At 49.7% G+C, this 26329-nt stretch overlaps 1 protein-coding gene across 3 annotated transcripts in view; it reads right to left on the reverse strand.

Moving 5' to 3' along the window:
• Window positions 1–26329, reverse strand: part of Abr (ABR activator of RhoGEF and GTPase) — a 146904-nt gene that overhangs the window by 21885 nt on the left and 98690 nt on the right. For all 3 annotated transcript variants that reach the window (XM_059271234.1, XM_059271233.1, XM_059271235.1), the window contains 8 exons: window positions 26199–26320; window positions 23876–24041; window positions 21453–21575; window positions 21021–21096; window positions 20488–20592; window positions 19497–19571; window positions 17647–17744; window positions 17155–17286 (listed from right to left, as the gene is read on the reverse strand). In XM_059271234.1, coding sequence (XP_059127217.1) covers window positions 17155–17286; window positions 17647–17744; window positions 19497–19571; window positions 20488–20592; window positions 21021–21096; window positions 21453–21575; window positions 23876–24041; window positions 26199–26320 — 897 coding nt within the window. The remainder of the gene's footprint in view (window positions 1–17154; window positions 17287–17646; window positions 17745–19496; window positions 19572–20487; window positions 20593–21020; window positions 21097–21452; window positions 21576–23875; window positions 24042–26198; window positions 26321–26329) is intronic.

Here is a 26329-nt window from a genome sequence, read left to right on the forward strand (position 1 = left end):
CTACTAAATAGAGTTTGACAAGCAGCTAAGCACAAGCCAGTTCTTAGTCGTTAACTCCTTCACCACCAGGCTGCTCCCGGGACTTGGGTAGGTATCAAGGGCAAGGCAGAGGGGACTTCCAGGGTCCACAGTTGTGGGTAATGGCCATGAAGAGCTGCCCACCTCTCTCACCAAGGACTGCTTTGAAGTTGCACTTCCTACTCACTCAACTCCGGCCCTGAGGCAAGTTCCTCCATGCCAACTTGGTGGCAGGGCCAGACACTTGTTTGTGCTCTCAAGCCTCCTGTGGCAAAGGTACAGAATAAAGAAGCAGTCTCTGGGGCTTCAGCAGTCCCAGCGGGTATCAGGTCTCTGGGACCCTCACCAAGAACTTTGTGAAAGCATATGTGGCCCTGGGGTGTCTGACATTTAGCTGCAGCCCTGTGCACCTCACCAACAAAGACTTTTGCTACAGGGGCGGAGGATGCCCAAGAGCACAGGGCAACGGCAGTGTCTCGGGAGACAGAACTAGTAAGTGCTTGCTTTTTTTCTCTTTTCCTTTTCTGAGGCAGGCCCTCTAATGTAGCACTGGCTCTGTAGACCAGGCTGGCCTCAAACTCAGAGATCCGCCTGCCTCTGCCTCCCCAGCGCTGGGATTAAAGATGTGTGCCACCATGCCCAGCTAGCTCTTGTTCAAACTGCAGAATGAGAACTGACTCCTTTCTCAAGCTAACCATGCAACTTAAGAGTGTGATACTTAGAGAGAAGAGAAAAGCCAGAACCCTAGATGGCAAGGGTATATGCAACCCAGGTATTCTGGCCATCCCATCACTGCAAAGCTGGGCATGTACAGGAAGGAAACTTGGCTCTTCACGGTGCCAACCAAGAACCCTGCATGGGGCTTTCAACACTGCACTTCCACGACAGTGCTGCTCCTCGTTTCCATTTCAGAGTTGTGAGAACTGGGACTCACAGGGAAGCAACGTCCTGGCTTGAGGTACAGATACAGCTGCAGCTGGGAAGGGACAGGCAAAGCCCCCATGGGTCACAATCACTGCCTGGCTGAAGTGTGGATAGTTCTCAGGATTAGAGGGAAAGTGATGGACTGGAGTATAGGTACCAGTCCCGGCCCTCTGAACACCCCTGCTGGTTCCCAACCAGTGACAGTCCCTGGGATTTTTTATTTCTGTCCTTGTTACCTTTCTGGGAAAGGGGCAGTTTAACTGCAGGGCCAGCCAAGAACTGGCAGAGAAAGACTGCTCTCTGAGTGGTCAGCACCACACTGACCCTCTCTCTATAAGGACTAGAAACTTCCCTCCAGCCTCATGAAGGACAAACATTCCTACGTGTACATTTGAGCAAATGGAGTGACTAGAATAGACTGAGATTAGTGTGGCACCTCTGCCCTCTGCACTTCGGAGGACTGACATCTTGGGTGGCGCAGAGGAGTTTTACCTAGGTGCCAGGAGGAGGGCCTGGCTAAGTGTCTGACCCTGGAGTAGGGCCTGAGAAATCAGATGAACCAAAAGCCAGGCATGACAAAGCTGCCAGCCCGGGGGCGGCAGGGGGGAGATGGGACTTAACACTCCACAGAACGCAGAAGGACTTTTGTGCACCTACTATATAGCACATGAGGATGGAGGTGTCCTTCAAGAAGCTCAGGGTTATACCACCAGGACAGTGAAGAAAAACTACCCCAAAAGTTGAGAGGAAGATCAACTATAGCCGGAGGGGATCAGGGATGCTTTGTGGAAAGGAGGCACTCTATGCATGGGTAAAGTCGCTCCATCCCTCCCCCAGGTCCCTGCTGTGCTCAGCATCCTCTTCACAAAGGTGCAGTGGCTGGTTGCATAACTAGCTGGGAAGGCACCATCTGAACTGCTCACCTCATTCACCTGCTGCACACACACAGCTGGTACCTGGTGCTGGCGGGTTCATTTCAGAATGGCTGACATGGGCTTCCTAAGGTTCTCTTCCCAATAGCTGGGTCAAACGCCACGGAGTGCAGTCTCAGGGAAATGTGTACCGCTCCCACCACTAATGTGTGGGAGAAGAGGGGCAGGATAAATCCCGTTCCCAAAGTCCCACACTTGTCTGTCTTGAGAACCCCAGGCTCAACACTTGTCTGGGTAAAGCAAGCTCTGATTGGATGAGCAATGGCCAACTGGTCTCCATGGTGACAAAGGTGCCTTAGCAGATGGGTAGCTGAGTTGGGAGGCTCTTCCCTGGAGATACTCAGCTTTCCTTTCCTCCCAAAGGACTGGGGCCTTCCTCTGGGGACAGCACAGATTTGCCTTTTCTTTTCCAAGCCTCACTCATTCCTTCCTGGAATCTGTGTCCTAGGAGCAGGGTAGAGGAGGGGGTGTCCAAGAAGAACGTCCCAGTGAGTTCCTCAAAAGCAACCGTCTGAACACTGGTCTCTGCAGCCAATCACAGACGGTCCTCATCTGCGCTCTAGATAAGCAAGGCTCACACCAGCCTGGCCACCCAGGAAGTAATCACATCCCCTCCTGCTGTGCTCTCCCTGTTCATTCAGCCACACCTGGCCAAACTGCCTCTGAGGACATGCAGCTCCCCCTCCCCAGCCCTCCATGCCTGTATAAACAGAGCTTGGGTGGTAAGGTCTCCTGAAGGAACAGATGTCGCTGCCTTTGGAATTAAAAACATCCCTGGTGGACTGCCACATTCTCCACCATCCCTTCCCTAGTCTCCTGGCCAGAGCAAAGAGTAGCTGTTCCTAGGGCGAGGTAGGTAGGACCCTAGGCTATATGCAGAGAGAGGGAACCCTCTAAACAGCACAGACGTGACTGAAACAAGATTGGGTTATCAGCAGTCTCACTGCTGAGGGAAAGGAGGTCAAAAGGGCTAATGCCCAGCCTGAAACATGGGCTGGGTCTCCCACACAGGGACAGGGTCTCCCACAGCACTACCTTGCCACCAGCTATGGGTGGGAAAGTTTTCAGGCAAGTCCTCCAGCCTATGAACACAGGAGGAAGGCTCTTTCTCAGAACCTCAGAATATGGAGGCTGCCTCTCCAGAGTGACCTCCATTTTCTCAGAACAACTTTCACCTCCTCCCAGTCTAGACTGGAACCCCAATTCCTTGCCCTTGTCTTGTAGTTCAAATGCTAGCTCCCCCTACTGGGGACTCAAGAGTGATAGAGGAAGCTCCCCAAAACAAGCCACTCTGAGAATCCTGGTAGAACCAGGAGCCTGGGGGAGGTGGGTGAGGAGGGAGCCCCTGGGTCTCAGAAGAGAGCAACATGGCACGGGCCTAAAGAAACAGAGCTGGAAGGCAGACGAATGGAGACCAGGTCCTATGGAAAGGCCATGCCAGCTGGGGATGAGATGGCACATCACAAGAGAAAACAGTGGGGAACAGGAGAGGGCCTGGGCCTCTCCACATTGATGGCTTTGCAGGTAGGTCCTACTGTTCTGGTGGAAACTCCACCTCATCCACTCACCCCGCAACCCCGGCATCCACATACCCAAAGAGTCTGGAATGTTCTGGTGGAAGCTCCACCTCAATCCCCCTCCCCAGTCTCTCTCTCCTCAAACCCTGCCTCATCTCAGCCCGCCAAACACGGCTCCTCCCCCAGAGATGCTCAAGACCACTCCCACAGGGTATTTAAACTGCTCCCCAGAAAACAGTGGTTTTTCAGTCTCTCTTCCACATCTCCTCTGGGGGCCTGGAAAATCACCCAGGAGCGTTTTACCCATTAAACTTAGGCTTTTCCTTAATTTGGTTTGATTTAGTCTGATTTGGATTGCTGTGTCGGTGGAGAAGCTTATTGGGGGTGCAAAAACTTTTCACCTACATTCCTGTGTGCTCTTATCTTGATAGGTACCCATCTGTGCTGGATAGTTTTATGTCAACTTGACTCAAGCTAAAATCATCTGAGAGAAGGGAACCTCAATTAAGAATGTGCCTCCAGCCAGGCATAGTGACACACACCTTTAATCCCAGCACTCAGGAGGCAGAGGCAGGTGGATCTCTGTCAGTTCCAGGCCAGCCAGGGCTACACAGAGAAACCCTGTCTCAAAAAAACAAAACAAAAAAAACCACCACCAACAACAAAAATCTGGCTACAGGCAAACCTGTAGGGCATTTTCTTAATTAGCGATCAATGGGGGAGGGTCCTTCCCCATCTGTGGGTGGTTCCATCCCTGGGCTGAAGGTCCTGGGTTCTATAAGAAAAAGGGCTGAATAAGCCATGGGAAGCAAGCCAGTAAGCAGTACCCCTCTGTTTAGAATAATGTTTTTGTACACTGTGAAGACATATCTTTGCCAAGGTGCCTTCTGATGGATTAATAAAGAGCTAATGGCCAATAGCTAGGCAGGAAGAGGTTAGGTTGGACTTGTGCATAGGGAAAAAGAGTGGGAGTGGGGGGGGGGAATGGGTGTCACTAGCCAGATGCAGAGGAAACAGGAGATGAACATGCTGTAATGAAAAAAGTTACCAACATATGGTAGAGTGTAGATAAGAAAAATGGGTTAATTTAAGATGTAAGAGCTAGTTAGTAACAAGCCTAAGCTATCGACCAAGCTTATCAACCATTTATAATTAATAGGAAGTCTCTGTGTGGTTATTTGGGAGCTGGCTAGTGGGACAGAGCTGACTGACGGGACAGAAAAACTCCGCCTACAAATGGCACAAAATGTGGGGTGAGGCCACATATATCCACATAAAACCTAAAAAAAGCTTAAGAAAAGGTTCCAAACACACAAAAACACAGCCAAACACAGTTTCCTAGTCCCACAGTCTCTCATATGGGCCACGGTACAGAGAGATGTCTCCTGGCCCCTGCCTGCGGGCTTGAGACACCAGGGTGAGTCCTGCCAGCATGCCATGAACTGGTGGGTTTAAGTTTTGCTCATGCAGACAGAAAAGATTACAGATACAGAATAGAGACAGACCCAGATGGAACAGTGTGTTTAAAAATGTACATAGGCTTGGGAGAGAAGAGAAAGGATATAGAAAGTCACAGAAGTTAAAAAAAAAAAAGAGCCATGTAGAGATGGAAAATACACGGAGTCTGGATCCTGTATGTCATTGTGCTGTCTGTAAATTTTTTGATTGTTGATGAAAGAGAGATAGCTGCTAAGAGACATTGGATTATGATAACTGCCAGATTATACCAATCTATATATTTTTAAAATACCTTGACTTCAAAATAGAAGTCAAAAGATATGTTGTTTTGGGGAAAAGGTTATGTTTTTGTTCCCACAGAAAACAAAAGGCTATGGATTCGTTCAAGGTTGAAGATAATCAGGTTTGATCAGGGAAGACCCCCTGAAAATCCAGGCTACAGACATAAAGAAATAAACTAAAAAAAAAAACAAAAAACCAAAAAACAAAACAAACAAACAAAAATCCCCAAAAAACAAACAAACTACAAAACACATAATGTATATTTTACCTGCTCAAATATAAAACAAAAAAATCATCTGTGGCTGATTTGTGTACAATATACAGTCTATACTGTACTAATAATACAGATATATATATATATATATATATATATATATGTTACCTTAAAAGTTTATGTATTTCCAGAGGGCCCAGACACCCATAAAAATGGATGGCCCAGGTGATCCAACATCTCACAATACCTCTGTTGCAGTTTCCTCAGAGTTCTGCATCCAGAACAGCTTCAAGGCTGATGGCTGAGACAGTCCAGCCTCACAGACTACTCCAGCCAAGACTTAATCATTATCCTAAATTTTCTCAGGATCCCCCAAAGATTCCAGCACTCTCAGACAACAGGAAGCAATCTAGAAAAAACACCCACATTCCCAAAAGAAAGATTATGGATGTTTGTCTTTGCTTAGGGGGGTTGGTTGCACATTATTATTGGTCATGATTAAAAAAAAAAAAACTAAGCAAAGGAATTAGATTCAAACATCTCTTTCTGAAGGAAAAAAAGGGGATCTAATATAGAAATGATGAGATAAAAGGATAAATTATTGAATTTACTTTAATCTAAAAGCATCTACTAATCTTAAATATTTTACATGGGTATGGATTTTGGTTTATTGATACAAATTTAACGTTATTTTTGTTATACTGTATGTATGTTTCTACTCTTGTTTGGGGTATTATGCTTATGCAGCTCATTTAAAAATGTAATGTATAATTAAGAAATACAGGTTAGTAGTTAGTCATCTATAATAATCAAACTTATAGTCCTATTAGGTATGTTCCAAATTAGATATATTTAGATAGATAAATGGTCTTCAAACACTTCAAAGACCTATAGAATATGGCATTTTAAATGTTTTAATAACATAAGGCATTTCATGACAGTGAGACATATCAGCTCCTGGCAGCATCAATTTACTTCAGAGAAGATGATGGGCACTGAAGAAACTCCATATGGAGTTTACTTCTTTTGTGGCAAGAGTTAGCCACTGGGCAAAGAAACTACCCTTGCCTCAATTGCTGACAGTATCAAATGCTGCTAAACTGGATGCGAAAGAAAAGTGACTGCCAAGACAAGGCAGGACAGTCCTTCCAGATTCCCTGCTTCTTAGAAATGTCTGTCAGATATACTAGGCCTGTAGGCCAAAGATGGATGCTCCAACATTACAGAAGAACTTTAGGTGATTGTCCAAGCAGTCAGATGTCCCTGTCATTAGGTAATATTACACCTTTCTGGGGTCTTTGATGGAGTTAAAGACTAAATGATTAGACTTAAAAAGTTTTCCTTAGTTATGCGAAAAGGTAAATTAGGTACAAAAACCTTAGACTCACAAAGATAGATAATAGAATATTTTCTCTGCTTTTGCCAAATACAAATGGATTGGATATTGCAACTGTAATTCTTACTTGGTAACTGTTTTTGTTATATATAGTTTACTCTGTTAAAAGTTTAAAACCTTTTTTAATTAGACAGAGGGGGGAAATGTTATGGAATAATCTTTTTGTACACTTTGAAGATTTGTCTTTTCCAAGGTGCCTTCTGATGGATTAATAACGAGCTAATGGCCAAAAGATAGGCAGGAAGAGGTTAGGTGGGACTTGGGGACAGGGAAAAGGGGGGGGGGTGCGGCGGTATGGCAGGGTTGCTAGTCAACATGCAGAGGAAGCAGGAGATTAACATGCTGTACTGGAAAAGGATATGTGGTAGAGTGTAGATAAAAAATGAGTTAATTTAAGATGTAAAAGCTAGTGAGTTAGTAACAAGCCTAAGCTATCAGCTGAGTATTTATAATTAATAATAAGTCTCTGTGTGGTTATTTGGGAGCCGGCTAGCAGGACAAAGCTGACTGGAAGGACAGAAAAACTCCACCTACATCCCTCCATTGCCTCTGCATCAGCTCCTGCTTCCAAGTTTCTGCCCTGCTTGAGTTCCTGTACTGACTTTCTTCAATGATGAATAGTGAGACTAGGTGGTGGCAGCACATGCCTTTAATCCCAGCAGTTGGGAGGCAGAAGCAGGTAGATGTCCGTGAGTTCTAGGCCAGCGTGGTCTACAAAGCAAGGCCCAGGACAGCCAGGGCTGTTGAGAGAAACTCAGTCTCAAAAAAACCATGAAAAAAATTGCAAATGGTGATTTGGAAGTGTAAGCCAAATAAACAGTTTCCTCCCCAAACTGTGTTTGGTCATGGTGTTTCATCACAGAAATAGGAACTCTAACTAAGACACCACCATCCTAGTTAAAACACATATACTGATAGTCAGCAGTCTTTCCAAGCTGAGAAATCAAGACCTGTTTCTAAGGCTATCAAAGTCCTTAGTATCCGCTATGTTCAGACCTCACTAGGCCCAGCAATGGGAACCCCTAGCTCTAAGTCAGCAAGCAACCAATTAGCAGAGCTAAGCCAAGAAGCTACTTTTCACTCACTTATTCATCCACCACTGAATAGATACCCACTACATGCTGGGCAGAGACCTTCTTACAGCTCAGAGCAGAACTCGGCCTAACGGCACCCTGGCCACTCCCCACTGAGTATCCCATGCCCTGACTCAATAGAAGCAATCAGGGCCCTTTAGGAAGTCTGCTCCCCTCCCAGGCTCCAGAGCTTCTCAAGAGCCTTTCCCCTGCCTGATAAACATCCATGTATGGGGTTATAGCAATTTAAGCTCTGGAACCCCGAGTCTTGGTTCCTAAGCAGGTGTCCATAGCTACAGATTCCAGGATTGGCCCGAGTTTGAAATATACTGTAGCTAGGATACAAAAATCTACCAAGGACCCCAAGGTGACCTGTCCCCTCAGAAGCCTGTCCTGGTTTACAGATGGTCCAAAGTCCTGACTCCAATACAGCCTCTCTTCACGCTGCCTGACCACCCCAGGTTGCTGTTCCCAGGGTTTACAGTGGCTATAGGTAGATAAGAGAGGTTGAAATAGCCTACGAGTTTATCTGCTTTGGAAAGACTGGATGGACAGCATGTCCCTGGCAACCCCTGGTGTTTCTCATGGCACATTTGACCGTGGAAAGGGTGGAAAATCCACTTGAGCCTTTGGGAACACTTTGGTTATTTAGAACTAAACCCACCCAGGGGCAGGGTGGGAAAAACACCCACTCCATCCCTACATGCCCATCTACTCTATCCCAACTCCAGGACAGGACACAGGCAGCAGCCAGGAACATGCACAGGCGAGATCCCCTGGGTCACTTGCCTGCTCCTTGTCACTGGAAGGTGTTACCCGATCTCCTGGCATAGCCAGTGAGCAGGGAACCCCAGAGGTGTGCCTTGGACACATGAAGCCTCTCAGGCCACACTACAGCAGAGAGTATCCTGAAACTGGAGTTACAGACAGTTGTGAGTTACCACGTGGGTGCTAGGAACTGAACCCGGGGCCTCTGCAAGGGTAGTAAAAGCTCTTAACTGCTGAGCCATCTCTTTTCCAGCCCCTCAGATGCAATTTCATGCCCCAATCTCTCTACCTCACAATCAGATAAAAAAAATAAAAGCCGAGTGGTGAGTCTGGCTGAGATCGGATGGGGAACTCGTCCACGCTGTTCCTTATCCCTCACCCATCTCGGGGCTATGCACGGTCCTGCTGCAAGTTCCCAGGCTGGACAGGCTGCACCAGGCCTTAGATTCTCCTCTCCGGTGTCTACGGTTCAGAGCCCAAGTTCTCTTAAGCACAGTCCACAGTTCTCAAGAGAAATGCAGCTTCCTTTGACAGCAGCCACCAGCCCCCACTCCCCCTCCTGTGGGTGGGGAAGTAGGGAATTACAGAGATTAAGAACCTTTCTACCCCTTCTGTTTGGTGACAGGGTCTCACTCTGTAGCTCTGGCTAGCCTGAAACTCACTTTGTAGCCCGGGCTGGCCTCGAACTCACAGAGATCTGCCTGGCTCTGCCTCCCGAGTGCTGGGATTAAAGGCGTGCGCCACCACCGCCCGGCTCAATTCTTAATTTCTACTTTGGAAAAACTGCAGGTGCCTCCTACCTCTCAAGGGCTTCCAGTGAGCTGACACTTATCCATTCATTCAGAGCTGTGTTCTCTAGGCCGTTTTGGATTCTCAAGTCACTCTGGAGTCCGCCTGGAAGCTACTGCAGCCCAGCCATTACCTTTAAGGGTATGAACAGGCTGCATGTGGAGCACACTCGCAAAACCAAATACCTAATCGCACAGGGTGAAGACTCAGCCAATAGCAAGCACAGTACCTAGACCCAAGCACAGTACCTAGACCCTCAGTGCCATGAACATCAGACCCTCTTGGGGAAGGCAGCAGAACCCATTCTACGGGTACCCTCTACTGGCACTCATAGGCAGTTTCAGCCATAACTCAGGGAGTTCCTTGAAATTTTTCTGCTGAGTCCTTTTCTTAAAGCTTTTGGAACAAATTAAAGTAGGCATTAGATCAGTTATTTTGATTTCTAGGAGGGCAAAGCAGCAGCCCCCACCTGAAGGGAAGGCTCCTGATGTTCATCTAGGTTTGAGAAGACATGCTCTGGGAGGTATCCAGGGCCACCTGCTGGCACTGAACCTGTCTTCTGCCTCTGAGCCTGGGAGCCCCCAAGCCAGAGCTGAGAGGATAGTAACCTTCCCATGGTTTGCAAAGGTGTTCTGAGAGTCTGAAGGAAGCTTGTAGCAAGATCCTTTCTGGATTGGCTTCCTGGTGTGTCTCCTACCCTCAGAGACGGGGCTAGCGGAGAGGCATCAAGCCTTCATACCAAAATGGAATTCCCAGCTAGAGAGGAGCAGGAGGAAGGGAGCTTCAATCTACTTCCTGTCAAATGCATCTGGTCTCTCCCATCTTCAGGATGCACTGGTAGCGTCCAGGTGCCCCAAATCAGGAACACCTGGGCAATGGAGGCCGCTCAGCTGAGGCTCGCACTCTCACGGGTCTGCCCGTGCCCCCAAGACAAATGTACCTCTACCCACTCTCCATGCATGCCATCCAGACCGGCCCTGAGGGGTGACAGCAGGGCCACTGGGCCGGGGAAAAGGAGTCTACAACAGCTGGAGCAGATGAGTTCCTGGCAGGACAGTCACCTAGATCCTCGTAAGGGGTGATGTATGAGACAAGGAGCAAAACCAAGCCTGTCCCCACGTGCCTCCAGGACTATCAAGTGGTAGTGACCATGGCAAAGGAAGGCACCCCACCTGGGGCAGCACCGAGAGCAGCTGGCAGCAGGACCACAAAACATGAACTGGGGGCAGACAGAGAGAAGCGGGGAGGAAGAGAGCTTGGAAGCTGCCTGGACACTCCTACCTGGCACAGGCTGGAGGCAGGGAGGGAGTCCATCTTTCAGAGAGGCTATCCCTATGTTCTAGGGCAGGGAGCTACCAGGGGGCTGGGATGTGTGTACCAGGACGGGGGTGGAGGGACAAAAGGTGGAGGGCCAGGGCTTCCCCACCCCAGCCCCCTGACTTCCATTCCTAATTCAAACATGCTCTCTCCCAGGGAGCAGGGACCTGGCTGTGGTCACTGTGTTTATAAACAAAGCCTGCTGGACAAACAGGACAAAGTGTCGAGGAGTTCCATTAACAGCCTTGTCATCTACTCAGGGAAAGACTATAGGTCATCTGGGCAGTGTCCCAGAACCAGGCTATCAGGGCAAGAGCTGGCTCATAGGGCCATCAGAGAGAGCCAAGTGGGGACAAGAGACCCCCTCAGGGGCTGGAGGGTAGGGGCTAGTGGGTGAACCTTTGACTCCTGCTCCAGCAGGCTCCCGACCCATGCTCCTTCTAAGCTCTCTCCCTCAGCAGAGTAATTGAGACCAGAAGCAGTTCTCCTACAGCTGACAAAGGCCCCTTGTTCCAGGGCTCCTCACACCGTGCTCTGAGCCAGCAGTGAGCAGCCCTAGGAGAAGAGCACAGCTGCTCCTCACAGAACAGGGTCACCTCGGATCCTCCATCACAGCTGGTCCAACTCCACCACCGAAAGAGAACAGACCCTGACGTGGCCACCCCAGTTCAAACCCAGAGGACTCTGGCAGGTAGCGGCAGCCGTAGGAGGGGACTTTTTGGACAAGGTATCTCCAGAATCCCTGGAGTGAGGAGCAGCTGGGCCTGCCAGCTTAGGGCAAAGGTCCTCGTCATCACCCAAGTATTAAATGTTCCAGGCCCTGTCCCAAGGGCATCAGGGACTCTCACACTCAGTTCTCATCATAACCCGGTTTACAGGGACGGGTGGAACAACTCACCCCATTCTCTCAAATAATGAACAGAAGGAGCTGGACATGGAGCCCTGGCTCTGTCTGGCCTCGAAGACCCTTCCAGGCTGGCTGAAGGAGCAAGTCCTCTCATGGTTTCCTTACTATGTTGGGAAGTCCTGTTCTCTCAGGATCCTCTACTCCCTGTTCGTCCCTTACAGGGGCCCAGCAGACAAATTCAAGGATAAAACAGGGAAAGGCCTGGACGTGACGCAGGCCTCTGACCTGCTCCTCCAGATAGATTGCATTCCCTGCATCTTAGGAGATGGCAGTGAAGAGTGGAATTAGTTCCCACTCCTGAGGAGGAAAATGAGGATCCAAGAGGCCAGGGAACCAGGGGTTAGCTCTCTGACCCACAGCCCGGCTCCCCCAGTCTCAGGCCGTCAGGCAGCACACTCAGTAACTGCCGAGAGGAGGAAGGACAGGAGAGCTGAGGAAGGAAGGAGAGGGAAGAGACAGAGTCTGCGGAAGGTCAGAGGTGGCTTAACCACACCAAGCTCCTAGTTGTGTCCCGGGGTCACGGAACTCTGCTATCTCTTCACAGGTGGAAGTAACAAGCACGCACGGCGCTAGGAAAGGAGACTATGAAATGGCCACCTCCAAAGACTAGGCTGTTTTAATCCACTTAGAACTATGAGCGTCTACGATGGAACAAATGCAAATGTCCACAGATGGATAAACGGTATATCCACGTATAAAATGTGGTGTATCGGTAAGAGTGAAGTATTACTCAGCCCTCAAAAGGAAGGAAGGGGGAAGCTGAACACGTGAACCCTGAAGGCACTATGCTAAGTCTTCCAAGGAGGCAAGCAGAGTGGTGGTGGCCGGAGGGTGGGGGAGGGGGGGAGGGCAGTTAGCATTTGATGGGTCCACGGAGCTGTCAGAGAGGAAGGCGGAAAGTTCCAAAGCCACATGGTGGTGATGGTTACAAGAAAATGTATGAACAGATTCCCACAAGATTCCTCTGACCTCTACAGGTGTGCTGTGGCCTGTGCCTGCCTCCCTACCTCTCCTTCCCCACAAAACAAACAAACAAACAAACAATAAAAGGCTGAAGTAGGGCACAGTGGCACATTCCTATAATCCTACACTAGGGAGAGAGAGGCAAGAGAAGCAGGAACTCAAAGTCAGCCTTGAATACACAGAGAATACGAGGCCAGCCTGGGCTATAACGAACCCTTGTATGGGGGAATAGAAAATTAAGAATGTTTAGATACTGTCAGATCTGCCAGTTTGGGCACTAGAGGTAGTTGACTGGACTTCACGACTTCCTCCATTTATTTATAAGAGCTCTAATCCCTTTTAAGTGGCTTGGTCATAAACGTCAAAGAAATCTCCCCAGCTTGCCTTTCCCCTTCAGACCCAGCCAGCCAGGACAGGTTGGACCCTGGGAATATGCTAATGGGCCAGCGGGTAGGTCTCAGTTGGGGAGATCACATCTGGAGTCTGGAGTGGTGTAGCTGGAAATAGACTAGGATAAACATAGAGGAGTCCCCTGGGAGCAGGGAACCAAAGCAGACTAATGGGGGATGCTTCAGGCTGAGCTGTTACCCTGGCCTGGCTGGGCTGCGGGTAGGCCAGTGGAGAAGAGATACAGTGGGAAGGCTGTAAGCAAATTCCCAAGTAATAACCCAGTGGGTCTGGAAAGAAAGGGATGACTCCTAAGCCTGGAAGAGAGATGGATCAAGCTGGTAAGGTGTTTCAATAAGTCTGCAGTGGCAAGGGCAGAGGCCTACAAGTCCCACACTGTCGCCATTCTACCTATGAACACTGCTATGTACTCATCCGCCCTTCAGCCAACCAGGCTTGGCCAGCTCTGGATGGGGGTCCCTGAACCTGTGAGAACACAGACGAGCTGTGTGAAGGTAGGCAGGCCACTCATCCTTTTCGGTCTTGGATTCCTTCTCCTCAAGACAGGATCAAATTCCTTTGGCCTCAAACCCTACAGACATCTTCTTTTAGTCACTCCTTCAATCCCTCCCGCTTGCCTGGCTCACAGCCCCTCCTGTTCAGGGCAAGCTGGATGCCTTCATTTCCTGGGCTACTCCCTGCACATTCCTGCCCCCATGCGCCTGCCCTGAGGGTTCCTCCCCCAAATGCCTGCCTCACTTCTGCTGACCCAGAACCCACTAGCTAAAGTAACAAAGCCTTAAGAGGGCAATTACCATGCCTCTATATAAACTGATTCAAAGTACTTCCAATAATGTGCTTTTAAAAGGTGTATCTAAAGACTATACCATGAAAATAGAAAAAAAACATACAAAAACACACATTATGATTAAGCCTACTTAGAGGTGTACATACCCAAGGGAGGGGGGAAAAAAGCACAGAATTACATGATAAAGGGGCCGCTCCAGGGCTGTGGGACAGGCTTCTGTAGTGCTGGGCTCTTCTTCAGTCCTCTGCTGGCATCTTGTACTGCTCTCTGGTGGCCTGGGATGCAATGGCATCCTAGCCCTTCGATCTGACAGGGTACCCTCCTACACTTCTGGGTGCTCGCTACAGGGGCACTGGAATCTCTCACCTCCAAATTTATAACCCTGACTGGCTCTTTTCCACGCAATCTACTTCTTTCTAGGTGTACTAGGCAGAGATGTCCTGTGCCCAGAGGTGACGGTGCTCCAATCAAAGGCAGTCTGAGGCTCTTTTGGTTTTTTGAGACAGGGTTTCTCTGTGTAGTTTTGGTGCCTGTCCTGGAACTCACTTTGTAGCCCAGGCTGGCCTTGAACTCACAGAGATCCGCCTGCCTCTGCCTCCTGAGTGCTGGGATTAGAGGCGTGTGCCACCACGGCCCGGCCCTGAGGCTCTTCTTATGCCAGACAGCAGAACATCACTCCAGCTCCTTGACCAGACCGTTAGCCATGCCAAGACCTTTTCACCTGGGCTGCAAAATTCTTGATAAAAGGACCAAGATGCAGAGACACAGCACCAAGGAGATAGTGTGGCCTTCTCTACATCCAGTCAGCAGAGGCACCTTGGCCTCGGTGTCCTCATCTGTGAAGTAGGACAGGGAGGTCACCTTCCTTGCAGAGCTGTAGCAGGATCACCTCAGGCAGCACTTGGATATGAGCTCCCAAGAGTAGAGTACTGAACACACATGGTAGTGACTGGAGCTCCCAACTGCCTGCACTGAATGCTGCATCCAACCAGGCCTCCAGCTCCAGCTGCTCGGCTTCCACCATGGCCAGAGAGAGCAACTCATCACAAGAGCAAGTGCTTAGCACTCACATGAGGAGTCCCCTGGCTGGGCGGCGTGGAGATGAGCTGGGGAGAAAGGGGGCTTTCTCTCCACCTTCCCATTGGGCATTCCTTGGCTCCTAGCTCCACCATAAAGTCACCTTTGGCTCTGCCCCTAGGGCCCACTGAAAGGAAGCAACCTGGGCTCCAGAGCTAAGCCGGTTACCTTCCTTAGATATGTGGCAGCTATGGGAACAGGTTGTTCTACAGCTCTGTGGGGCCTGGCCATGTGGGACCGTCCAGTGCAGACTCTCCTTCCAGCCTGGCTATCCTGAGTGGTTCTGAGGTAGTTACAGAGCAAGACTTTATGAGCCCACAACACCCCTTCCCCAGCGCACAGGAGACTGGTGAGGTAGCACCATGGCTCAGAGCCCAGGGCTGTGCTCAGGAGGCTGAGTGCTAGGGCACTTCAAAGGCCTCTGGAGGCTGTGGGCTTCCAGCTGCCCACTCACTGGCCTGGTCAGCTGGCAGCAGGAACGTTTGTGTTTCTTTTAATATCAACTCCCAGGCATTTAACATTCCTCGAAGCTTAAACACAGAAACATTTCCCTTAGCAGAATGTGCTCTCTGCTTTGCCAAATACAACCTGGAAGCCTCCCCTCCCCCACTACCTCCCATCTGCTCCTGTCTCCAAGAGTCAATGATTTATGGTGTCTCCACGGGCTCTAAGTAGCACATTGAGGGCAGAAGCAGCGGGGCTGCCATCCAGGTGGGATGGCCCTGGCCCTGGTATCTGAATTGTAGAGAGGCTGTGGGCCACAATGCTCTCTGAGCTGGCTGCCCCTGTCACCCTTGCGTTTCACAACCATCAGCGGTCCAGGCAATGTGGCAGCTTCTCACATCTCTTGGCTGAGTGTCTCCCTACCTACAGGCTGGCCAGGCAAGCCTGGGAACCATTCCCTGCCTATTCCTTGGGCCGTGCCCAAGGAAACCGAGATGGGATTCCTGCTACTTAAGAGGCCATGTGACAGGGATTGGATTTAAAGAGCTTTCTGTCATCATCCTCATTCCTGAAACAATGAAAGGCTGGCACAAGGTTGCCTAGCAGCACTGTCTCCCTGGAGACAGCACCAAGGAACGGGGTACAGGTCCCTCAGCACCAGGAAATGCGTGCTTAGGAACACGAGGCAGACGGCTGGGCCTCTACTGGAGGGCACCACTCCTCTCCTCAGACACGGAATGCACGGCAGGTGGGGGATGGGGACACCCACACAGTTCCCAATGGCACCCAGTCAACTTCATATAAAACTTCAGCCTCAAAACGCACCAGAGAACAATCATTTCCTAACAAAAGGCCTAGAGAGATGGCTCAGTGGTTAAGACCACTCGGAGGACCCAGGTTCAGTTCCCAGCACCCACATGGCAGCTCACAAGCATCCTTAACTCCAAGGGATCCATCACCCTCCTCTGGTTCTGTGGGCACCAGGCATATACATGGTGAACACACATACATGCAGATAAAATATGCATAAACATAAAATAATGAAAACAAATATTAAAAAAAAAGTTGACGCTCCCTGCTCAAGACTAACCCAGTGGGCCTATTGGGGTCAAGGGTTAAGAAACCTGGAGCACCAGTGCCTATGGGCCAGCCTTGCCATTATCTCCCTTGATTTCACGGTCACAGATCCTACGGCCACTGTGTCTTCAGCATGAGGCCACATAAAGTGCCAGGCAGCAGTGTGAATGGCTCCATGCTAATGTTATCACTAAGTAGATAGCAACCGCCTTCAGAACTGGCACAATGTTCCATCGGAAAGAGTACGCACAAGACCTTTTTCCCATTTCCATCTTAAGGGCGCCAAGAAATATGAGCACTCACCCTGAGGATCTGACTCTACTGATATTCCAAGGCCCTGCCCTGGGACACTGACTCCCAACACAGGTAAAGCCAGTGTAGCAATTTCGAGCCCAGCTGCCCAGCTGATCCTAAGCCCTTCTGGTAGAACATCGAACAGTGGGGGACACGTGACTCCCTCCGGTCTCACGCTCATAGCAGATACTGCTCATTACAAACAGCGACCTCTTTTCCCCGCTTATGACAGCCTTGGAATGCTTCCCAACACAGTGTCACACAAAAAGCCACCAACAGACTGAAAGTAACTGTGGAAACAAAGGCAGCTACTCCCTTAGACCTGTCTACCTTGCAGAAACACGGTGGTCTACCTGAGCCAGGTATGGTGGCTGGGAATCCAGTATCTATGGGCAGCTGGGACACAGCAAGGAGCCAACTTTGGGGAACTTGTCTCAGCTCTGAGCCAAAGTCACAAAAGATCAAAGGACGTGCGAGGACTCCTTAACTGTCTCAGCCTGGCTCCTTACCTGGATCTGCCCCTTGCCCATGATCTTGTCCACAATCTCATTGTTGTCCTTGTTGACCTTGGTCTTGTCATAGCACTTCTCATAGCACAGGATCCTCAGGGACTGCGAACCCTCCAGCTCAATCTCAAACTCCTGGTGACAGACGGAAGGAACAAAGGCTCTGAGTCCCTGAAGGCTGTGTGGCTTCCCTGCTTCCCAGCAAGAGTGGGCCTTGGCTGTGCAAGGCAGAGGTGAGCAGGACCCTGGAGACCACACCACAAGACACAGAGGGGCACCGGTACTTTCTGGGGACCTCCAGGTGACTGGTGGAGCAGGGTTTGGGAACCTTAGTGGACAGCCCAGGATTCATTGACCTAAACACTGGTCTGCAGGCAGATGACTAACGGGAAGTACCGGTTAAGGGAGACACAGCTGGTGCAGCCAGTGATGCAGCCACCCCCAGCAGAGAGGCATGCTCAACGACAAACAGGGACACGAGCCTCCTCTACTCACCTCATCCCACTTGGGCTCTGTCGTGTCCCGAAACACCCTGGTTTTAGCTTTGCTGACAAAATAGCCAAAGGAATCCACCTCCAGAGTACAGTACAGATCTGCAGGGGGAAACAGACAGACCGAGTGAGGCCCGAACAACCCAGGAACGGAGCCAGGACCCAAGGAGTGGTAGTCAAGGGCTCAGGGAGGAAGGGGCACAGGTTCTGAAGGGCAGGGCCTGAGCCTTGGTATCAAGGGTGCAGCATCTGTATAGACTATGCCACCTGGGCAAATCCTTGGTGCCTCGGCTTCCCACGTACAAAGCAGAAATTGTATTAGTGACCGTAGGGAGATGCCAGGAGACCAGGGCAGGAAATGAGCCTGAAAAGGCTTTGAACATGCCAAGGCACTGGCCACTCTTGTTTTTTCTCTGAGTATGCCGTAGGTGTTCTGTAAATTCAGTGCCGCTCAGCCTTTTGAGCTCCTAACCCTTCAAGGACAAAGGAGACCTGCTTCCTGTCTTTGAAGTGCTCACAGCAGGAGAGGCACATTATAAGAGACACCACAGCAGGGCAGGTGCCAAGACTATACTTCACCCTGAGCATGATGGGGACACAAAGCCTGTTCACCCCAGAAGCATGGGGAGGCTTTCCAGCAATACTGACCGACTTAGGGGCCCATAGCATGAACTTGTTATGAAGCAGCAGGAGGCAGAAGCCCTGAATTTCTGAGCCTGTGTACTATATCAGTAAGTCATTTCATATCCCTGTGACTCAGTTCCCTCATCTGGCACACAGGAACTATAAAGTGACTGTACAAGAAGTAGAGTAGGAAGTTTAATTAAAGATAGGTGTGATGGTTGCACGCCTTTTAATCCCAGCAGGGGCAGGTGGATCTCTGTGAGTTCAAGGCCAGTCTGGTCAACAGAGTGAGTTCCAGGCCAGCCAGAATGACACGGTGAGATCTTGTCTTAAAAAAAGTTTAATTGGGATAGAGTATTGCTCAGCAGTAAAACATTTACCTATTATGTGCAAGAAATGAGGATCTATCTCCAGTATCCCAAACACTGTATACACACACAGTGATATTTAAGCCCAGTTTTAGGTCAATAAAAACAGATGTAATTGCCTTAATTTTTATTTTTTTTGAGGCATAGTAGTACACTTCTTTAATTCCAGTACTCAGGAGGCAGAGGTAAGTAGATCTCTGAGTTTGAAGCTAGCCTGGTCTACATAGCAGGTTCTAGATCAACCAGGGCTACAGAGAGACATTCTCAAACAAAATTTGGAAAAAATCTGTTTTAGATTTATTTTATGTGTGTGAGTGTTTTGCTTGCATATATGTCTATGTACCACATATGTACCTGGGGCTTGAGGAAGGCATCGGATCCCCTGGAACTGGAGTTACAGATGGCTGTGACCCACAATGTGGGTGCTGGGAACTGAACCCAAGTCCCTCTCCAGGAGCAACAAGTGCTCTTAACCACTGAGCCATCTCTCCAGGCCTGTGACTGCCTTTTATGGAGAAGTAAGCTGAAGCTCAGAAAGGTTAGAAAACATGCCCAGGGTCACAGAGTTTACAATCACAAGACCTGGGTTTGAGTCTAGGTGTCTGCAGCTCAAGAGGAAAAGTCTGAAGGACAGCAGATCTTGGAGACAAAGGGGAAAAGTAACTTCGCTGACAAGAGGGATTGGCTTCTGGACTTTGAGGGAAAGTCCCACAACTCCAGGCACATCGGCAGGGCCCCAGCTCAGGGAGATCAGAGCTGAGCAGATGAGGGGAGGAACCCTGCATACTGGGACCACAGGGAGTGGCTATGAACGATGGACAGTGGCCACAGAACGTCTTCCTAGGGTCGAGGAGGCACTTACTGGCTGATTGTTTAAACCCCTTGGCAGAATGGACGATGACGTGAAGGAAACCATACAGTCCTGGAGACTCGTCGTCTGCAAGAGAGCAAAGACTGGAGGATAGAGGTGCCAGGGACTCACCAGCTGGTGGGAAGGCAGACAGGGGGCCTTGGTCCACAGCACCACCTGGTGGCCGGCTGGGAAACAAGCCCAAGGCCCACTATTTTCCCACAGTGTGAGCTACCCTAGGAAGGGAGGGGGTCCCTCTCCCCTCTGTTCAGATTGGGAACTAGAACAAATGTCTTAGGCCAGGCATTTAGTACGTTCCCTCCCTGGGAACACAGCTGATCCCAAGGCTGCCCTCCTCTGCCTAAAATGGAAATGAACTGATCTGAGTCACTCTGTTCTAATGGAAAAGAAAAGCCTCCAAGGAAGGCTTGGCCCTTGTTTGGGACACAAAGGTCCCCAGGTGAGCCTGAAATCCCAGCACTGGGAAGGCAGAGACTGGAGGTTCACAAAGCGGACACCCTCCCAGCACCCGGGAGCACACTCTGGGCCAGTCCCCAGCCTCATAGCAGCTCTCCCTGCTTAGACCCACCCACAAACTCCTTGCTTGGCATTCAAGGCCTTCCATGTCTACCTCCTAAAACACCTGTCCTGATTTCTCACAGCCTTCTCCAGTCTACTATCTCGTCCTTCCCCCCAACCCCTGCCCCATTCTGCAGCCTTCTGTTCTGGTTTGGAGACTTCTTCATGAACTCAACACCACCCCAGTGCTCCAGGGCACAGATTTTCCCCTCAAACTAGAGGGGGCCAAGGAACACCTGAGCCCTTCAGAGAGTACCTCCCATCTACAATCCCTGTGCACCGGCAGGAAAACAGTTCCAGTCACATTGGGCAGAGAGACCAGCCATTAGCAGCCATGCCTTTCCTTGGTCCTTGTATAAGACCCCTAGCAATGTTCCAGTAGCCTGGACCTGCTGGCCGGGCAGCCTAGAGTTCCAAATCTTACCATCTTTATTGCTGGTGACAGGAATGTTGTGCACAGTCCTAAGCTTGAAACAGGATCCCGTGAGCACCTGGAGCTCCACAGAGCTCAGGACAAAGGCCTGGAGATCTGTGGGAGGAGCCAGGAGGAGACAGAGCTTCATTATAGGTTCACTAGGACCTGCAGCTCTTCCTTGAAGATGCTTCAGGGAATCAGCTTAGTTGGAGTTGGTTCTTTGGGTGGAGGGAAGTCCTGCAGGTGTTCACACGATCACGGTTGTGGGTGCTGTCAGAGGCAGCAGTGAGTAAAGAGGCTCGGGTGTGTGAGTGGGAAGCAAGAGGAGGGAGGACACCCAACCCAGAGCCCTGGGTGGCCTGCTATGAATTCACTGTGTGCCTTAATCAGACCTCAACTGATTACGGTAACATCCCAAGATCGTCACCTCCCCAGCATCTTGAAAGGTCACTATGAGGGCTGAAGAGAGTCACTGGACATGCCAAGCTGGGAGAGACACAAGGGACGCCTTCAGAACAGCGTGGGACGGGATGGGGCTCTACCTTTCCTCTGCAGCTTCTGGATTGCTTCTCTCCACTCCGACCTCTCATAGTCAGAGGACAGGAGAAACAGGTAACTCTGGAGGGAGAGAGAAGAGTTCAGTGCAGTGACCACAGCTGGACAAGGCGTACCCCCAACTTCTAGGCTCCCCATCAAAGCCTCTTCTTACTCAGGCCCCTCTGAGACTGAAGGAAGAGGCAGCTAGGGTGGGGCTGTCCTTTTAGGAAGCCAGGTTAACAAGAGTGGCAGTGCCAAGGGTGCCCAGCAGAGGGCAGTAGCTTTCTGCTACCAAGGAGAGCTATCTAGGGCTGTGGCAGATTTCTTGGGAAATGGGGGTCCCAGCCCCCGTCCCTGATTCCCATGGGTCAATGCCAGAAGTGGGCAGCCCTGAACGAAGGGAACAACAGGTAGCCCTTCACCCTGCTCGTCCTGACCTTTCCATTCCGATTGTGTATCCGGAACGGGATTGTGGGGGAATTGAGCAGCAGCAAGAACTCGTTCTCAAACATCTTCTTTTTGAGGCGCTCAATGGCTCGGCTCTGTCCCTTGTTGGCCTTCTGCAGGGGACAAGACACGGGTGTTTTCCCTCGTACAAAAACTTCACATCTTGCTCAGCTGCGCTAAGCACGACATTCTCCTGTGTGCTAATCCGTTTTTTATTTGCCGTATTTCATGAGGTTTTGATATCTAGGGCCTAGGTATGCACCTCCTAAGAGCCAGCTAATTCCCAACTAACCCTTCTGTGAGTTTACCATTCGCATGCAGCTAACACAAGGCTGCAGCCCTGACCCTCTTTACAGAACATCCAATGTCAGGCCAGATAACCAGACCACCCCAAAGCCAGAGCCCCCCAGTAGTATGGGAACTAGCCAATCCGAAGCATCTCCTCTACTGTGCTTCACCGAGGAAACCCCAATGACCTGACTAGTCCTGGATAATAGTAGTAAGGCCTCTTCTCACAGATTCTATAAGTGAACTCTCATACTCTCCCCCGACACTCATCAGCCTCTATTAGAAAGCCCTCGGACACCCTGCAGCATTGAGTCCCAGCTGCTGATCCGACAGCAGGGCCTCCGAGCCTGGCCTGTGACCTCATACGCCACCAAAGCTTGCCCGCTCGCTAACAAGTCTGTCCCGCACTGCCCAAGTAGATTTCTCTAATTTCCCAACTTTCTATTTCATCGAGGAAGCTTCCTGTACTTCAAATCTCAGGGTCACTGACATTCCCAAGCTCTCTGATTTGGATGAACCTCCTCTTTTTTCCCTTCATGGATGTGTGTGATGTGCATGTGTGTGTTCACATGTGTGCTCACACACACGTGCAGGCCTAAAGTCTTGATAGCCAGCTCGCTCTGGGTAATTCCAAGTGCTGGAATTACAGAAGGGCCGCCTCCTTCAGCTAGTGCCTCCTTCAGCTAGTACTCACACAGGTTCTTTTTGTCTGAACTCTGGTCTTCTTGCTTGCACGGCAAGCGTTTTAACCACTGAGCCATCTCCCCAGCCCTTAACGTAAGAGTCTGGCAAAACTCCCACAAACCTCGCAGGCAGCCCTTCCTGTAGGAAGAAGGTAATCAACTTTCTCTGCCAACTGAATGCACACAACTGTCCAGCCATGTCACTTGTAGAGACTCCAGACGCAGGGCAGTAATGTGCACTGTAGACCTGCCTATGGGGAAGGAACCAGGGACACTCCAAATGCACAAATGCACGTTTGGCAGTTGAGACAGAATATACTCTAGCTGCTAAAGGGACTCCGACAGTCCAGAGTTCCAGGTGTAGTTCTGTGAGCAGCTTAGAAAGTACCAGAACAGGACACATGGTCTTGTGACGCACCCCCTCCCCCACATACGCACCCACATATACTTCAAGTTGTTAATAGTGTAAGGTGAGTGGCAATCACTTTTATTCTACCTACTAGCACTGTAAGCATTTATTACACTGACAACTAGAAAAATGAGTTTTAATAATTATTGTATTTATTTGTATATTTTTGATTTTTTGAGACAAGGTCTCTCTGTGTAGCCTTGGCTGTTCTGGAATTCGCTCTATAGACCAGGCTGGCCTCGAACTCAGAGAGCTGTCTGCCTCTGCCTCCCGAGTGCTGGGATTAAAGGCGTGCGCCACCACCGCCTGGCTTTGATTCCTCCTCTTTAAAAGTTCTAACTTTCTAGTTATTTTGTACAGTTTTTCTACAGCATGGTCTGTGAATACGACCCACAGGCTATCAGGTTTTTCAAAAGATTAGAGGTTCACTTTGTGGACTAATATAGAGAACTATTTGGGGACGTTCTATGAGTGACAAGAATCTCAGGGTTTCTTTTGTCTTTAAGGTTTATTTATTTATTTGGTATTTTGCCTGCATGTATGTCTGTGAAGGTGTCAGATCCCCTGGAATTGGAGCTATAGACAGCAGTAAACTGGGTGCTGGGAATTGAACCCGGGTCCTCTGGAAGAGCAGCCAGTGCTCTTAACCTCTGAGCTATCTCTCCAGCCCAAGAATCTCAGTTTTCTTTCTTAGCATACGCTTAGTGCCTGACAGATGAGGACGGCCAACTGTGGTACTCGGGTCCACTCCCTAGTTATCTGCCCTTTAGAGGTGTCACTTCTCATGAGGCCTCCTGTGCTGTTCAGGCTGCTTTTTCTCAAGAAAGCCTCTCATCCCTCCTCCTCTTCCCCTTTCTACACTGTTCAACAAACACCAAGGAAGCGCTCCATAATTAAACCCACTAGCTCTAGGCACTGGTCCTGGCCTCCCTCAGTACTGACACAGCAGGGGCTCCCATTCTTGAGTCCTGCCTCCCCTACCACAGCCAGTCCACCACCTCCCAGAACACCCAGTTCAAAAACATGCACTTACCTCCTTCTGGATCTCACTCTTGAGGGCAGAGATCTTCATTTTCATGTCCTCTAGCTCGTGGTCTGGGAAGGGGTGCACCTGGGGACTGGCCTCTGACTCCTCAGGGGATGGGAACACTAAGTCAGCCAGGGGGATGTACCACTTACAGTCATATTGCTGATGCTTTCTGTAAGCAAGCAGGGAGACGTGAGCTGAGCGAAGTGGCCTCTTCAACGCAAACTGCTCACCCAGAGCAAAAAAACTACCCACAAAGGGATCTGCCGAGACTCATGGGAGGCAGGAGCACTCCCTGCCCTTGAGGACATCAAGCACACACATGTGGAGTATCGAGAATCAGGTCTGGGTCTTCACCTTGATAGTCTTTTCACCCAGTAGGACTAGTGCTTCTAAATATCCAAATTGTTGTGTATTGAGAAGAATGAAGCCTTGCTGGCTGGGCTCATGTTTTCTTACCATGTGCCTTGCACCCTGCCAGCTTCTCTGGTCTATCCATATTGAAGCTCACATTCATGGTCCTTTACAGTAGGGATGGGCAACAGATGCTATTCTGAATGCCAGTTCTGATCCATCTCTATGGATCAGAGAGATGTCACACAGAGCCCTGGACTGAGGGTTATGAAACTACATCCAAGCTGGGTGTGGTGGCATATGACTTTAATCCCAGCACTCAGAGGCAGAGGCAGGTGGATCTCTATAAATTCAAGGCCAACTTGGTCTACATAGACAGTTCCAGGCCAGGTAAGGCTACATAGTAAGACCTCATCCCAATCAATCGCTCGATCAGGCAAGCTAGCTAGCTAGCTACATCCACACCTAGTGGGAAAGGGTGCCATGGCTGATTATTAGTATCTGCTGTGGGAGAAGGACTGAAGGTAGAGGGGGCTCCATGTCTTGCTAGTCATGCTGCAGACCCTGTCCCTGATTACCTCCCTTCCCAGCAGACACTGGTGGCTCATGAATGTAACACAGGAGCATAAACACAGTGCACTGCTTACTACTGGCATCTCCGCGGTCTCATTCCTGGGAGTCGTGCCCTCAGCAGAAGCCCACAGGACCTCCTCCCTGCTCTGACTTCCTCTGAGAATTAGATTTGCTTCCAATTCTGGTCCCTTATGTTTCAATAAGCACACAGATCTTCTACAGTGTGAGGCAACATATTGAGCACATAGTAGGTTATAAATGTAGCTGGAAGAATATGTGAGTAAATACGGAGCAACCTTTTCTGGTCATGCACAAAGTGTGTCCACACTACTGAAAAGGAGTTGAAAAGGAGCGTCTGAGTTACTAGGGTTCAAATCCTATCTCCTCCATTTCTAGTTGTGTGACCTTAGGCAACCTATCTGCCTTCTCCATGACTTCTGACTGTGAGACAGGGAAAACAATAACCACTCCGTGAAGGTGATAGGAAGATTAGAAATAATGTATCTGAAACATTGTCATAGCACTTGGAGTGGCAGAAGCCCTCAACAAATGGCAGCAGATGTAATGAATATTCACAGAATTGTAGTTAGCTGGGAGTAGTGGTGCACACCTTTAATCTCAGCACTTGGGAGGCAGAGACAGGCGGATCTCTGTGAGTTCGAGGCCAGCCTGGGCTACAAAGTGAGTTCCAGGACAGCTAGGGGCTGTTACACAGAGAAATCCTGTCTCGAAAAACAAAAACAAAACTTTGTCTAATGAGGAGAGAATTCTTGCGTAAATTATGGCATACGCACTTAATATCACGCAGAAAAGTAAAGCAGTGGCTGTGACATTCAGCAGCAGTAAGAAAAATGCTTACGGCAAGGAACAGAAAAGGCAGAGCCCAAGCTAGATGAAGTTGTGCACACCTTTAATCCAAGTGCTGGGCAGGCAGAGGCGGCAGATCTCTATGAGTTCAAGGTCTACATAGTGAGTTCCAAGACAGCCAGAGCTACAAAGAGAGATGCTGTCTCAAAAATACCCCCCCAAAAAAATAAATAAAAAAGCAGAGCCCCCAATTGGGCATTCTCTGTTAGTACAACTATGAGAAAAAGCACAAAAAAATTAAAAAAGTACAGGAAAGAAATACAGTCACAGAAGACTTAACACTTATCTTCAAGTAGGTTATTTTTTCCTCTAATATATGACCTTTATCATTAAAACAACATGATTCTTTTTTAGAAAAGATTACACAGTAAAACCGAATTGAACATATGTGTGTGGTCTCACACTGTCACCCTGGAAGCCTTAAACTTGCTGTGAACTCTGTGTTAGCCTCCCTCCAGATGGGAGCCACCGCTCCTGGGTAACACGCGGGCACTGCCGCGGTCCTCGACTGTGACCCCACTCCCCACACTCTCACCCTGCAGAGGTCTTCTTCAGCTTGGCACACAGTAGGACATCTGTGAAGAGAAAGACGTGCCGCAGCTTCCGGGAGCTCTCAGACATTTCTACCAGGAAGCCATCCTTCACCAGCTGCCGAGTCTGAGGGAG

Source organism: Peromyscus eremicus, chromosome 8a (genome assembly GCF_949786415.1).
Source record: "Peromyscus eremicus chromosome 8a, PerEre_H2_v1, whole genome shotgun sequence".
Lineage (NCBI taxonomy): Eukaryota > Metazoa > Chordata > Mammalia > Rodentia > Cricetidae > Peromyscus > Peromyscus eremicus.